Source organism: Electrona antarctica (genome assembly GCF_951216825.1).
Source record: "Electrona antarctica genome assembly, chromosome: 16".
Classification (NCBI taxonomy): Eukaryota; Metazoa; Chordata; class Actinopteri; order Myctophiformes; family Myctophidae; genus Electrona; species Electrona antarctica.
The window spans coordinates 12,049,778-12,065,576 of NC_136797.1; the positions used below are offsets into that span (position 1 = coordinate 12,049,778).

The 15,799-nt window shown below is 42.9% G+C and overlaps 2 protein-coding genes across 3 annotated transcripts; one reads left to right on the forward strand and one right to left on the reverse strand.

Annotated features, from left to right (window-relative positions):
* Positions 1 to 5,433: 5,433 nt before the first annotated feature.
* On the forward strand, positions 5,434 to 9,026 carry fut7 (fucosyltransferase 7 (alpha (1,3) fucosyltransferase)). 2 transcript variants are annotated; one of them, XM_079524511.1, is made up of 2 exons: positions 5,434 to 5,532; positions 7,905 to 9,026. In XM_079524511.1, exon 2 carries the CDS (start codon positions 7,941 to 7,943, stop codon positions 8,979 to 8,981), a length of 1,041 nt encoding a protein of 346 aa, XP_079380637.1. In that variant the 5' UTR covers positions 5,434 to 5,532; positions 7,905 to 7,940; the 3' UTR covers positions 8,982 to 9,026. The 2 variants fall into 2 exon arrangements, with proteins under 2 accessions (XP_079380637.1, XP_079380636.1); XM_079524510.1 differs by lacking the exon at positions 5,434 to 5,532 and adding an exon at positions 7,119 to 7,242.
* Positions 9,027 to 10,515: 1,489 nt separating this feature from the next.
* LOC306939141 (POU domain, class 5, transcription factor 1-like) lies at positions 10,516 to 14,767 on the reverse strand. Its single transcript, XM_079523654.1, has 5 exons — positions 13,616 to 14,767; positions 13,371 to 13,482; positions 12,596 to 12,726; positions 12,233 to 12,397; positions 10,516 to 11,760 (listed from the first exon to the last, which is right to left on the reverse strand). Exons 1-5 carry the CDS (start codon positions 14,468 to 14,470, stop codon positions 11,461 to 11,463), a joined length of 1,563 nt encoding a protein of 520 aa, XP_079379780.1. The 5' UTR covers positions 14,471 to 14,767; the 3' UTR covers positions 10,516 to 11,460.
* Positions 14,768 to 15,799: the final 1,032 nt, after the last annotated feature.

A 15,799-nucleotide genomic window follows, 5' to 3' on the forward strand; every position in this document is an offset into this window, starting at 1 on the left:
CTCCCTTTCTTCTCCATCACCCCCTCTTTCCCTCTCTTCTCAATCTCTCCTTTATATCTCACTCTTTTGCTCCAGACCTGTCGGTTACACGTACAGTAACAGTGAGTTCAAACAGCAGATACGATACGATGCGATGCGATGCGATGCGATGTGATGCGATGCGATGCGATGCGATGCGATGCGATGTGATGCGATGCGATGCGATGCGATGCGATGCGATGCGGTACGTTACGATACGACTTTATACACAATACATTACAAAAAATAGATTACAGGACACAAATCACAGAAGCAGACAGGAACAAGAACAATAGTAGAACACATAATAGAACATATCATAGAGCAGGTGGAGACAGACATCAGCACATCCACACACCCACATAACTGGATGTACAGTATGATATTCTCGAGGTCAGAGAAGTCTAAATAAATATTTAACCCATTTAGACATGACATTTAGACCTGACGGCAGTTTTCTGACATACCTGTTTGTTTATATCAGTCAGTGGTTCTCAAACTATTTCATGTCAAGGACCCCAAAAATGATCTGTAATTGGCCGCCGACCCCATTTGAAAATATGTATGTTCCAGGCACCCCCCAGAAGCAAAGATTTGAGTTAAAAACGTTCGCTCTGAAAGAATATATACATTCAAAGATTTACACTACATTTTCACGATTAAAAGAAAATAGCAGATCTACAAGCTCGTAGCGCGGCACTCGGTGCAGCGCTATGAGCTTGTAGATCTGCTATTTTTCAATAGCTAAAGTAAGATCCTACGTAGATCCAGATCCAGACGAATTTAAATCTGCTTCTAAATATGAATAAAAATATGAATCGCGTGTGTGTGTGTGTGTATGTATGTGTGTGAATATTTACCTTCATAGGTCTTTTGAGGTCAAATGAATCACTCGGCAATAAAAGCCTCTGTGTGAAATCAGTGAATACAGTTTTTCAACCCACCTGTATTTCCTTCTCCTTATGATTCGCTCCCCCCTTTCTTCTTCTCTGTCTTCCTCGCCTCTCCTCTCCTCTGATCTGATCTCCACTCCGTCCGTCCGTCCCTGCTTGTCTGTCTCCTGCTACCACACCTGTCAAGTGGTGACAGTCGGCCACGCCCCCTCAGGACTTACCTGTCCGACTAGTAGAGCTGGATCTCTCTCCTCCTGGGCCTCAGAGCGTCATTATTGTCTTCGCCTGGCTTGTCATATTATCTCTATCAATGTCTCCATTGCTTTAGCCTACCTACGGCTCCCTCCATCCTGCCTCCTCTCTGTTTAGCAAGTCTACCCTTCCCTGATGACACAATACCTATCTATGCTCATTAGATAAACAGAATCTCTCTCTATCTCTCTCCCCCTCTCTCTCTACCCCCCCCCCCCTCTCTCTCTCTCTCTCTTGTTGTGGGTTGTTTTTGGGCAGTTCCTGTTGATCAACATTCATGACTATAAACGGAAACTGTTCTCATCTTATAGGAATTTTTCAAATTACATAAATGTTGTCTTTGAGAGAAAGTGGGATGGGGGGAGGGGGTACCTCATGCGTTGCTGACATGCACAAAAAGGTCACAATATGAGACAAGCAGAGAGAAAGTAAAAAATGCATGCACAGGTACATTTACATGTACAGATTTTTGTCTCCACCAGGCCGAAGGAATGGGGAGAGAGTATGTTTTGCACTCCGTCCGTGTGTGTGTGTGTCCTTCCTTCCGTCCGTCCTTCCGTCCGTCCGTTATCAGCTAATGTCCGGCACCGCTGGCCCGATCCATGCCAAACTTTGCACACACACTCCCTGGATGCCAACGATGAACCTCTGCCCCAAATATTCCTCAACGGCCTGTTATAGCGCCACCATGAGGCCGATTTAGGCAAAACACATTTCTGTAGATGACTCGTACACATTTTATCCATACATCACACAATTCGGTATACACTATCTCCATAGTCATGTGATCAACACAGATCTGCACAATTTCCCATCTTCCATCCTGATTGGCTAAGATTGGCTTCCAAAGCTCACATGATTGGTCCGTTTCGAACAAAATGCCACAAATCACAAACACAGTGTCCAATTTCCATGAAATTATACACTCACATTTCCACTAGGCCGAGGACGACATTCCACAATTTTTCCCCCAAATCAGCCTCACGGTGGCGCTATAACAGGCCAAATCCTGTTTCGACTGCATCGACAATTTATGTATGTGCACTCCCTAGAGGCCAAGGAAAAACATTTTCCCTGCATCCCTCCACATCTGCCGGTTATAGCGCCACCATGAGGCCGATTTCTGCAAAACACATTGTTTATGTTAGTCGCACAGATTTCATCCAAATCTCACGCAAATCGGTACACATGATCTCTGTAGTCATGTGATCAAGACGAGCCTGTTGGATTTCTCAGATTCTACACTGATTAGCTAAGATTGCCTTCCAAAGTTTTCAGGAGTAGCCCGTTTTGCACAAAATGCTGCACATGTCCTGCTCATCCAGAATTCTATCCTCAGAGATGCTATGAGTGATCTGGCTCTGCATTTCCTCAACAAAATTAAGAAAATTGTTGCAAGAAACAAACAAACAAAAAAACATGTTTATATTACTCCTAAACATTTAGCCAAACATCACACACACTCCTATCCTCCTGGTGGAGACCTGTGCCCAGAAGGGCACTTTTTCTAGTTAACACTGTTTATCAACTAACCGGTTAATTCAATTAGCATGAATTAATTGATCATTTGCATCCCTACCTTGCACGCACGCACGCACGCACGCACGCACGCACGCACGCACGCACGCACGCACGCACACACACTTGAGTGAAGGTAAAAGTACAAAGTGTCATAAAATGTAAAAATCAATAAATATATTATTGGGAAAAAAAATACAGTTGGCGACTCATTATGCAGAATGTCCCCCAAAAAAGTGAAACCTTTTCAGGGAAACAAAGCAGATCTACAAGCTGACAACGTTGAAGATTTTGGATCTTCTACGATCTTCTCTGTTTTGTAATAATAAATCTGCAAAAGTATAGCTGTCAAATAATTGTAGTGGAGTAAAAAGTACAAATTTGCCTCTGAGATCAGCGTTGGAAAGTAACTAAAGTAACGTATTACTTAAAGTAATAATATTACCTTTTTCCAGTAACTATAGTAATATATTACTTTCACATTCACACACACATACAGACAATGCCAGCACAACCCTCCAGGCCTCCAGTCAGAATAATGTAATTTTGTAGGAAGGAAATTAAATATGGATCGAGAGTGTGAGTGACACTTCAGCTTGTGACTGCAACTTGTTCCTGTTCGCAGATGACTCGGCACTGCTGGTCTCGGACAGGGACAAACTGCAGGTTGAAAATGCCCTCAGCTCTGAACTCGGTAGAATCTGCACCTGGCTCGCTGATAACAAACTATCTTTACACCTGGGAAAAACTGAATCCATTCTCTTTGGATCTAATAGTAATCTCAGCAAGGCAAATGGCTTCTTGGTTAGAGTGGGTGACAATGTTATCACACGTAAAGATGAAATTACCTACCTAGGTTCCATCCTGGAGGCTAATCTTTCCGGTGATAAAATGGCCACCAACGTAATCAAAAAAGTCAACCAAAGAACAAGATTCCTTAGTTTACAGGATCTCCTCACTGGTCAACAAAAACACCTTGAAGACCTTAACAGGAGCCCTCGTACAAGGCTTCTTTGAATATGCATGCACCTCCTGGTACCACAGCACCTCAAAGGCCCTTAAAACTAGGCTCCAGACTTCCCAAAACAAACTGGTCAGGCTCCTACTTGGCCTCACCCCCCGAACCCACCTCACCCCTGCCCACTTTGACAGACTGGAATGGCTTAGGGTTGACGACAGAGTACAGCATCTTGCAATGGGTCTGGTCCACAAGATTCGATACTCCACCAAGATACCCATGTACCTGTCTAGATACTTCCTTAATGTTAAGTCCACACCCACAACACCAGAGGGAGTGCAACGAACCATGTACAACCCAGATTCGGCACAAACAAGGGACTAAATTATTTGCGCTCCTATGCCACCAAAATGTGGAACGCCCTACCAACAGTCATTAAGACATGCAAATCCCTTGACTCCTTCAAAACCGCTCTCAAAGGGCACCTACGGATGGCTGCAATTCGAAACTGGCCCCCGTAAAATCTGAATCCCCCCCCACCGCCCCCCCCCCTTTTTCCCTCACTGTATATGTTTCTTTTCCCTTTTTACCTCCATTATGATGAATTCATGTTCTGTTCTTTGTCTATATAGAAGTGTCTATTTGTACGTCTCTAAATGTTTTGATGAATTGAACATGGTGGACCCTATAGAGCGTCGCAGTCCCGCCCCCTACCATGGCCCAGGAAATGAAACCCAATGCATTATTCTCATAGACATTTCGTAAAGTATTTATTTAAAGACGGTTACGCCGCGGACAAAGCCAACTCGAGTCGTGACAACTCATGACAACACAAACAATATTTTGGACCAAACAAATAATTAGAAAGAAGAAAAAAACGGCAGGTTACAACACTTTTTTGTTGTTTTTCTTCTTTCTAATTATTTGTTTGGTCCAAAATATTGTTTGTGTTGTCATGAGTTGTCACGACTCGAGTTGGCTTTGTCCGCGGCGTAACCGTCTTTAAATAAATACTTTACGAAATGTCTATGAGAATAATGCATTGGGTTTCATTTCCTGGGCCATGGTAGGGGGCGGGACTGCGACGCTCTATTGTAAACAAGTGTAATGCTTAATTGGGTCGTCCACTCACAGTTAACAGTCTTTGTATTGAGTTTGTGCTTGAAAGGTACTGTAATTCTGCAAACTGTTAATAAATATTTCAATCAATCAATCAAATTTATCTGTGACGTCCCACTGAATCTACAAATCACAATCCGCTAGACATTTAACATAGTTATCCTGTACAGTCAGACACAGTATGTGTGAGGAATCGATGCTATTTGTTGGTAACAAGATGATAGCATTTTGAAAAAGGTATAAAAAATAAATACTGCATGTATGAACAATTGCATTGGGTAACTGGCCATTTTTACAACAGCACACTCCCATCTAGTGGTCATTCTGGACCAAGATTTATCTGAAACAGTTAAACATTGATTCACAGACACACACGCACGCACGCACACACACACTACATTGGCACATGTATTGGCATTTATGAAACCAATGAAATCAACACAGCCTAAAGATTTAGAATCTCGTATGTATTTTTCGAGGGATGACGTCAGAATCGAAAAATACATCTACGAGAGTCTAAATCTTAGGCTACTTCAACACACATACATTCACACACTCCTGCTCTATGGAATACTTTATTGGACTTTATTACCTGCAAAGATTTCCGTTCATCACTTGTATTTTACGCCTCTAGCAGCAGCTGTAAACCAATACTGATTACTACTGACTGTGTGTGTGTGTGTGTGTGTGTGTGTGTGTGCAGCTAGGGCTACAATAGAGAGTATGCGCATGCTTAAAGTGAATGGCACATCGAGTGGCAAAGCAACAGGCAAAGTGAGTTAAACATTGTTTAATGTTGTTTAATGCAATCAGATAAGACTTTTCTGTGTGGATGTATGGGCTGTCAAGGCCAGAAAGTAGTTTTTTGCCACTCAGTAGGCGTCCCTGCATAACTTCCTGGTTTGATGATGATGTCACACGCATACCCTCTATTGGAAGCTGTGTAGTTCCTCATATAACCCAGTGGTTGGAGCCAGTGGGTTGTAATTATATTATATGGCATGATGGAGGCCTCGATCACCATGTCCTTCAAGCTTCAACCCTAATATTAACTATTAGCATCCAAGAACAAAATATTGAACACACCAGAATTTTATTTGGCTAGTGGAAATCTGCAATATTCCATCATTGCCTCTACCTAGGATGATGAGATCATATAGTAGCACTGTAGGTTCATTTAACTCTCATGATGAAAATTAACTCTAAAGACTACAAGATACAGAAACTATACGAAAATGTGTTACAACGCACACAGTTCCTGTTTACTTGGTGCAGAGAGTGAAATGGAGAGTTCTGTATAAAAGGCATTACGGTGCAGGCAAGCTTCCTGTTTAACATCCTGTTTTATTTGTATTTCTTAACAGTGAGAGATTTGATCTCCTTTGGTTTTAAAATGGTTAACAATAAAAACCACTTAAACCCCAAGAATAATAAAATAATCAAATACTCGAATCTGCAAACATAAACAATTAAAGTAAGCATATTGATATCTGTGTCATTTATCTAGAATTAAGACTTTTTTTCCATGAGATACTTTGGAAAGCAACACTGCACCTCAGTCTCACATCATAGAATAATGAAAAAACCTGCATGCATTAAAACCACATTAACCCTGTTCAGTCAGACTCAGGACAACTCATGGATGGAATATATATTTATTGAATATAAAATGAGCAATATATTTGTTTGGCGATGAATTGGATCTGCTTTTAGGTACTGTGATCATGCGCATCAGTCCCAACCATAGGGACTCCGAATCCCCTGTATACCTAAACAGCAGATCCAAAACGACAGGTGTATAGCTGGGGTGGAGGAGGGTGAGGAGCAAAAGCCCCCTCTCTCCCTACCTTCAAACCGCACTGAAAACCCACCTGTTTAGACTAGCCTTCCCAAGCTGACCTGTTTTTAAGTTGTTACTTGTACTGTTTTTAATTCTTATTTTACTTGTTTCTGCTAATAAAGTTGTCCTTTTTTCTTTGTGCCCTTCCCTGGCCCCCACACATGTAAAGCGTGTGAAATGACAGTGTGGAGGATAGCCTCCACACTGTCATTTCACATCCAGCCCTTGTCTACTTTGTTACTGAAAAAAAGGATATTAATATGAAGGCAACTGATTTGATTTAATTCCCTCTTCTCAGTGTAAACTATTGCTATTGCCATGCCCGGTTCCTGTAAATGCATTTGCAATTCATGAACATGTGGTAGGGTTACGAAACTTTGGGACACTCCTGTTGATACTTTACCACAACTTCCTCTTATCGTCATTCATAGAGCATCAATTGGGCAAGAGAGTAATCACAAGAGAGAGAGAGAGAGATCAGATCACATAACACGGGTGTGTCTCTCGTATAGCAACTTTCTTTCAATCTTGTTCAAATTGATCATCATCTTTATAAGAGACTTGCCATTCCATCTCAAAATTGTGTGCCGATGGTTGCTGCTTCTGTGATGACCGCAGGAACAGATTGTTGTACTCATCGTCAGGTTAGTGCGGAGCTTGAAGTTTGGATTTTGTTTTCTTTTGGGGTTGACTGTGTGTTACCATGTGCTTCTGACTTTGTGGTCAGGAGAGGGTGTTGCTAGGATGTGCTCGTTGTGGTCAGGAGAGGGTGTTGCTAGGATGTGCTCTTCACACAGATATACTATTATTATCAAAATAAGAAGTACTGATATTCTGCTGTTCTTCTGAATATAAAACTGAGGTACAAGCAGATAAAAAGTGATAATTGCACCTTCAATGCCAAAGGTGATCATTGTGCATTGCCTATGTACATTGTATAGCCTACGTCCAGTGCAGCAGCGATTTACATTATAAACGACTAAACATACATATAAAAGTCCCACTTTTATCCTTTGCATAACGCCATAAATCTTTGACCACATCCTGTTCCGAATGCCTGCAGTAACAGTCACAGTGTTTGAGGCCCCTCAAAGAGTTGTCTTGATTGTCGTTACTTTTTGTCTTGTATCTATGAAACTTGTCGGGGAATCAATTATACTATAATAATTGATTTTATGTGTACTATAATTATTATAGTATGCACAAAATATCATTATAAACGTATGTTAAAACTTGTATAAATAAAGATAGAAGGCAAAATATCTCTCTCTCTCTCCCTCTCTCTCTCTCTCTCTCTCACACACAGGGCTCATGTTGACACTAAGGTGAAAATATCACTTCAATGAGGAGACATCCCTTTCTCTATGTTCTTTTGACCTCTTCTGTCATTTTCGCTGTTGGATGGCAGTGGGGATTCCAGACCTTGACATCCCCCTTCACCTCCACCGGTCATGGCGTCATCACCGTAACTGTCCTGCTGTGGTACTGGCCTTTCGGCAGCTCTTACAACCTAACGGGTGACGTGTGCTGGGACCGGTATGGCGTCCCGCACTGTCGCCTGGTGGACCAGCGTTCTCTGTACCCGACAGCGGACGTGGTGGTCTTCCACAACAGAGAATTGCAAGAGAGACGTCAAAAGCTGCCCCACGATCTGCCACGGCCTCGAGGTCAAAGGTGGGTCTGGATGTCCCTGGAGTCCCCCGAGCACAACGGGGACCTGGGCCCTTACGCCAGCGCCTTCAACTTGACCATGTCCTACAGGAGAGACGCCGATATTAAAATCCCTTACGGGGAGCTGGTCTCGACAGAGCCCGGCGGTGAGGAACGGGGAGCTGAAGGCGCTGCGGTGAATAAAAGCAATTTGGTATGTTGGGTGGTTAGGAACTATCGTTCCCGCCACAGGAGAAGCCAAGTCTACCGAGAGCTGAACGCCGTAGTTCCTGTGCGCGTGTATGGGAGATGGAAAGGGGAACCGCTGTCTTCCCAAGCCCTCCTGCCTACCATCTCCCGCTGCTATTTCTACATGGCCTTTGAGAACTCGATCTCCAGAGATTACATCACCGAGAAGCTGTGGAGGAACGCGTACCAGGGAGGCGCCGTGCCCGTCGTTCTCGGACCATCGCTGGAGGACTACAGGGCTGTGGCTCCACCGAACTCCTTCATCCACGTCGATGAGTTTGCATCAATAGAGGACTTGGGGAATCATCTGAAACGGCTGGCGGGTGACAAGAAAAGCTACGCCGCCTATTTTGCTTGGAAACAAAACTGGAAGGTGAAGCTTTACACTGACTGGAGAGAGAGGTTGTGTAGAATCTGCTCTCAGTATGACACGTTACCTCAACATCAGGTTTACACTGACCTTGAAGCCTGGGTTAATGGGTAAAAAAATACATAAAAACTATATTTTGCTTTGAAAACGGCAAGAGAAAACCACAGGTTATGTATCATGAGCCACCTTTTGTAGTGTAACATTACAAATAACTGGAGTGAAAGATTTTAAGAATTTGAAATGAAATGAAATTTCATGAAATTTTTTTCATTTCAATGAATTTGAAATTCAAATGAAAATGAGTGGCCATTGTATGTCTATCTTCATATTAAATAAAACAGTAGGCCTACTGTTTAACAGTAAAGTATTGCTCAAAACAAGAGTTGCCGGTCAAGTTTATTTGAACCTTTAGTTTTTGTTTTATCATTGTTTAAATATGGTCAAATATTTTTTGTTCAATTTTTCACTTCACATACCACCTGTATTACATCCACGTGCCACTAGGGGTACACGTTCCCCCACCTTAGAAACCCTGTTCCAAGAGGTTGAGAGAATACAGGCACCAATAGTGTTGGCCCAATAAGCGGCTGGAAATGAGCACAGAGTCTGGAGGTAAAATGCAGCCACATCGTGATTTATTCCCAAAAAGAAGGTTTACAGCATGGGAAATGGCATCACACCAGCAGCAAACAGATAGGACATGTGATGCTCCCATCATCAGGAATGAGAACCGCTTTAGTTCAGTTTAGTGTAAACTTTTTCCCAAGGGGAAGGGGCCATATTAGAAAATATCAAAACACCCAGGGGCCAACTACATCTTCTCGACTGACATAATGTGCCTTCGGACTATAACACAATCATACATATGAATTTAAACAATTTTATGTAACCATCAATATTTAATATCGTGGTTTTTTTTTGGTTAGGTGTGCTGTGAACAAAACACAAAAATTAACATTTCAGCCTTATTTCACATTACCAAATGTAGCTAGAAGCCCAAGGTAAAACATGAAATAAATAGCCTTTTTTTTACCCCTTCAGAATGAGACAAGGAACAAGGAATCTGCCAAATTATACTGTGGGAAACCTGGGCAGGTTAATAAAAAAAACGTAAATGTAAAGCCGAGGGCCGTAGAAAATATGTCACCGGGCTGCACTTCGGACACCCCTGCTATTGATGAATTGAGTACATAGAACTGGAAACAAGCCATAGTGCTTTCTTACTAGGTTTAATTCCTGTACTTCCCTGTGCTTTTTTCCCCCAAAGTATCCAAAGCATAATGTGATACCAGAATCATTTCTAGTTGCATTGTCAGCAATAAGGGAAACTGTGCAATTGTGATTTCTAAAGCCCTAACCACACTTGCAGCTCCTTGGGTCCAAACGGTTGCAAGGAGTTAACGCTAAAACCGTCTTGACCCGTGGTGTGGTTTGTGCCATTGCGTTGAATCACTAGGGACGACGCGCGTCAATGTGCAACAGGACATATCACATCGCAGGGACAACGCTAAAACCACATCGAACCTTTGGTGTGGTTAGGGCTTAAGTATCAACCCAACCCACTTCCATGTATGCTAGGAAAAAAATAATAAAATCTGCATCTGTAACAGCGCAGTTGGGTTTAGTATACTGTATAAACCAATCAATGTCAAGGAAAATATATTTTTTATTGAAAGGCTAGGCAGGTAACAAGTTAGATACATCAGATGACACCCGTTTGTTTTACTCAAAGCTGCAATCAGCAGTTTTGCGACCCATTTCATGTGCTTCAGTCTTTGTGCAAAACAGACTTTCCATTCATTTATCTTTTCAGAACATTTCATTTCAGTTTAAGAGACACAATCTCAATATTTTAAACTATAATCTCACCATGGCCATGAAAAGCCTTTCCAATGATGTAAACAATCATCAAAAAAAAAAAAACTTGCAGCTCTGCATAGATAAGAGGAACAGCAGCGATATTTAGGCATACAAAAATGTAAAAGTAAAAAAAAAAATCGTATAAAGCTACTTTGTGCAAAAGCATTATGTAATGGTCAAACCCTGAAATAATTAACATATGGCAGTCTTTTGGTGTTGGGACAGTAGAGTTCAGAGTTGAACATCAACACAACAAGTCCTCGTACTGAACGAACAGTTACAATGTCGACATGCTCATGCTTCGATAGTGTTACAGCATGCTTAAAAATCGATAGTTCCTTTCAGTCTGAGGAAACCAATGTGTTGCTGATTGGTTGAACTGTTCTCTGGTGGTTTGGCCAAGTAAGATGGATGTGCATTTGGCCCTCTGCAAAGAACAAGTCTTTTATATGGTACGCGTATGACCGCAGAACCCAAGATTCTTTGGCAAGCGGCATACGTAACCGATTCAGAAAATGTTAAAAAAGGGGGGATATAAAATAGTCTTTGAATGATCCCCATCTTTAAAAAATATATATATATAATAACGTGCACCAAGTCCGAAAATAAAAAAGGGGGGATATGAAATAGTCTTTGAATGATCCCCATCTTAAAAAATAAAAATAAAAAAATAAAATAAAAAGTAACATCCAGCCCAATGTCCGAGCGAGGGATGTTGTGAGTGAATGCATATTTATCCAGTCAGGTGACCGACCAGCCCACCGACCAGCCCGGGGTGCATGGTCTGCTTGAAGACGTCTGTCCGGTGGTGGAGAGCGGGCATGTATACAGTCGGATGGGCTCCGGGGTAGCCGGCCGTGGCATAGCCTTGGAGTTGCCCGGGAAGAGGAGAATGCTGGGGCATGTTCATCTGAGGAGGACTCTGCTCGTAGTAATGGTTTGCATGGGGGGAATGGTCCTCAGACTCCTCGTCCAGTGGCAGCGCCAGGCGTTTGCCCTTCTGTCGGCGGTTGCAGAACCAAACACGTACAACCTGCAAAAATAAATAAAAAGACGAGTTAGACATAGAACTAGACACCTTTGATGGATACAAGTGTTGTTTTTGGAAGCACATTTTTTATTTTAGTTTTAGTCATAGTCTCGTCAATAGTTTTAGTCGACTAGATATCATAATAAGATTTTTAGTCGACTAAATCTACAGGTGATTTAGTCGACTAAAATATATTTTGGCAGACCTTGATGTCGTATTTTTTTTCACAGCCGATCTACAAGCTGTAAAATGACTAGATAGTACTGGATCTCTTGTCCACTAGTCCCTACCTAACATTTTAGTCTAGTTTTAGTTGACGAAATTGTCAATACATTTAGTCTTAGTTTTAGTCATCAATCATCATAGCTTAGTTCATTTAGTTTTTGTCAGTGAAAAAAAAGGTAGTCGAACATTTTTCGTCTTAGTTTTAGTCGACAAAAACACTGATACAAGTCAAATATTACAGTGCACTTACATCTCTCTCCAGGCCCAGGTCATCAGCAATATGTGTAATCTCGCCCGTGTTAGGCTTGGGACACTTGATAAAATAGGACTCCAGGGCAGAACGCACAGTCCCCTCTAAGCTGGTCCGTCTCTTCCTCTTCCTGGTGTCAACAAATACTCGCTGAACCTTGTACATCTGACATAAAAGAAAAAGCGTGACAATGTTAGCGTTGAATCCAGGACAGGAAGCAGCACAACAAGTTCTGACATTATGCACACTACTACCAGTAGACAAAATTTGACTTGAAAGGAAAGAACAGGCCTATGCTATACAGTGAATGTGTCTCGTATGGCTAAAAAGTGAGTGTGGAGGTCACGCAATAGGCAGACTTACATCCTGTGGGTTGTCAGAGGTCTCCGCTTCATTTAGCCATCTCTGGAGAAGAGGCTTCAGCTTGCACATGTTCTTGAAGCTCAGCTGGAGAGCCTCGAAACGACAGATGGTGGTCTGACTGAACATCTTACCTGCGCACAAAAGGAAAAAAATGTATACATATTAAAATATATACATATATTGCTGGCTTAAACTACTAGGAGAGTTGGAAACGTCTGTGTGGTTAGTTCTGGGTCCTGTACTTTTCAATCCATTTGTTCCCAATTGGTGCCATCATACAGGCCGGGTGGTCTAGCGCCTACCTAAATGCATCAGACATGTTCACTGCTCATAGACCAGTTACACTGTGAAAACTAATGAATGACATGAGATCAGTGGAAACTGTGTCCTTCAGACTTACATGTCTGTTAGTTGAGACATAACGATAGAATGTGTGCATTACCTGGTATTAAGACAATGTGGGCATATGCATTGTGTGTTTATGGTGGTGCATTAGACCCAACAATGTATGAATCTGGGTGGTGTTTTGGAAAGATTTGGAGATTGTATAGGGGGGGGGGGGTAATGGTCACTTATGCTACTCTGGTCCATTTCACTACCATTGCTGTATAAGGACTTACTATATGCCTACAAATAAATTGACTGGCAATAACTACTCAATTTGACAACTGAAATGCAGCCTCTACACACTACAGCTACTGAGAATTACATGTAGACCCACACCACTTTCCAATGAAAAAGCATTACAACAATGTACAAAAATAATAAAACTTACCATAAAGGTTACCCAGGGCGAGGCCAACGTCAGCTTGGGTGAACCCTAAGGTGATACGTTTATGTTTCAGATCCTTGGCAAACTGCTCTAGTTCCTCCGTGGAAAGATTTTCCTATAGGAAGAATACAGACATTAACGAAAAGCGAATAAAGACATTACATTCAGATAAATAAAATAAATAATAATCCATCATCACACCCAGGCGCGGAACACACATTACAAAATAATAAGATTTTTGTTCTAACCTCCTCCTCGGAATCGCTGCATGCTCCACTGGACGACCCGCTGCTCCTTGTAGACCCGACGGGGTTCTGCGCCTGGGGCGCGGACACGGGTTGACTCGCGCTGCCGCTGAAGAACACGTTCCCTGGCACCCCGTTACTGGGAGGCGACGGGGAAAGAGACGGGGAAGACGCGGACGAAGACGCAATAGACGGGTTGTTGCTGGGGTTGTTATTCGCGATGGTGGGCGGCGTGGTCATGTGGGCCAGGCCCGGCCAAAAGGACGGATTCCACGGGGTCGAGTAGTATACCCCGGTGTGGTGGTGCGCCATGGCGGCCTGTGGCGTCGTTGGATACGGTTGGATCTTGACCTCCGAGGAGTAGGACTCGTCGCCGCTGCTGTCCTTCTCGGTCTTGATCTCGGGCGTGATCTGCTCCCTGGTCTCGGCGATGGGGGGGCTCATGTTCATGGGCTGGGTGGCGGCTGTCACGCTGGCCACCTGCCCCGTGTATACGGCCTGATCTGCCGGCCCGGCGAAAGGATACCAGTGCTTGGGGTGGCCATAGTCTCCTCCAGCCTGCAGCTCGTGCGCCCGGTAATCGCCGGCGCCGACCGGTGGGAACGGGAAGAAGGCTTGCGATGTCGTTGTCGCCATGCCGTTGTAGGCCGTTTTGTTGAAAAAGAGACTGGCGGCAGCACTCGGGTCTTGTTGTAGGATGCCGTGGGGAAATTGGATGGGTCCGACTCCGACTCCGGCGGCACTCATTACGCCTTCCGGGCCCAAACCAACCTGATGGGCGTACGGATTGACCCCTCGGCTGAAGTCATACGGTCGGCTGTTACAATCTGAAAGCGGGCTGTTAGAGCTCTCAGACATTTTTTACACTAGAATCGAGTTGGATGGCCGGCGGGCCCTTCGTAAAATGTGTGGGAAAAACTAGCGTCGAATGTTGTTATAAGCCCGTTCACCCCGAAAATAAGTAGTCACGTAAAGGGTAAAAAAGGGTGTCCAATATAATGGTGATCGCCGCGTCTCCTCCTCAAAGGATTTGCCAAGGTATCTCCGTGTTGATAAATTCAACAAATGTAAGCCACTTGTTGCCAAATGATTATGTCCACCAACAATCTTTAGAGTGGAGTTCCAGTTCAGCTCAGAGACAGACACCTTCTTCAAGCTCAAACACTGATGTGCTCCATTGGCTCCCCAAACATGTTTACTTAACCAGAGCAGACCAAGAGGTGGCGTTTGGGTCATCTCTTCGCTCATTGGTCACCAGAGATTACGCACAGCTGGGGGTGAAGTTGTGAATGACCTTGATACTTGGCAATAGTAGTGGGCGTGTTTTCAGTTTCTCCTGAAGCAGTTTCACTGGCACTATTCAAACTGCACTACATTTTCTTCACATTTTGTGCAATGCAAAAAATCATCACCCATACACCCTTATTAATTAACCTAATACCATTGTCCCCAGCGAATATAGTAGGTTATTTACATTGCTAAACAGACATGACTGCTTCTGTACATAAACAGCTCGCCTCATACATTATTAATCGGCATGCGCAGTTTGTTTAGATTATTCACCCTTCAGCTGAGAAGATATCTTTGACATTAACATTTCTGAGTGGGGGTCTCAATACTAAACCCATTTCCATTAGTAAACACTTCCATTAGCCACATAAAAAGCCACAAAAGAGGCAAATGTATATCCTACAATTAAAGCAAAAAAGATGATTAAAAGGGTACAAAACATAACAGGCATTATATGTTGCCTATGCATATATATACATTGCAACATATGTTTGCAATGTATGTATGTCTATCTGCGTGTGTGTGTGTGTACATATATATATATGTACGCACACATATATATATATATATACACACACACACACACACACACACACACACACACACACACACACACATGTGTGTGTTGCAGGCTTGCAGCCACATGCTGTGACATATTTCATTCACATAGGTAGGCAAATGAGTAGCCTACACAAGTGTAGCCTACACAAGTAGCCTACAAAAGTACACATTAACACATTTAATGTACTTCGACAATCTATCATGTACAAATAACCACATGGGGCTGGGCCATGTTGATGTCAGACAGAGTGTCATAACATATGTAATTAGGTGGTGTTTACCAGTGGGAGGTTGTGAACAGATAAAGGACTGTTTTCATATTGGTGTCAGTAGTTT

What these genes read in the sequence shown, in the direction of transcription:
- LOC306939141 (XM_079523654.1), bottom strand. Translation starts at nt 14,470, where the DNA reads ATGTCTGAGAGCTCTAACAGCCCGCTTTCAGATTGTAACAGCCGACCG. An exon ending in GCAGCGATTCCGAGGAGGAG is followed by an intron (nt 13,483 to 13,615) that starts GTTAGAACAAAA and finishes TTCTTCCTATAG; the next exon opens with GAAAATCTTTCCACGGAGGA. An exon ending in CCTCTGACAACCCACAGGAT is followed by an intron (nt 12,398 to 12,595) that starts GTAAGTCTGCCT and finishes CTTTTATGTCAG; the next exon opens with ATGTACAAGGTTCAGCGAGT.
- fut7 (XM_079524511.1), top strand. Translation starts at nt 7,941, where the DNA reads ATGAGGAGACATCCCTTTCTCTATGTTCTTTTGACCTCTTCTGTCATT.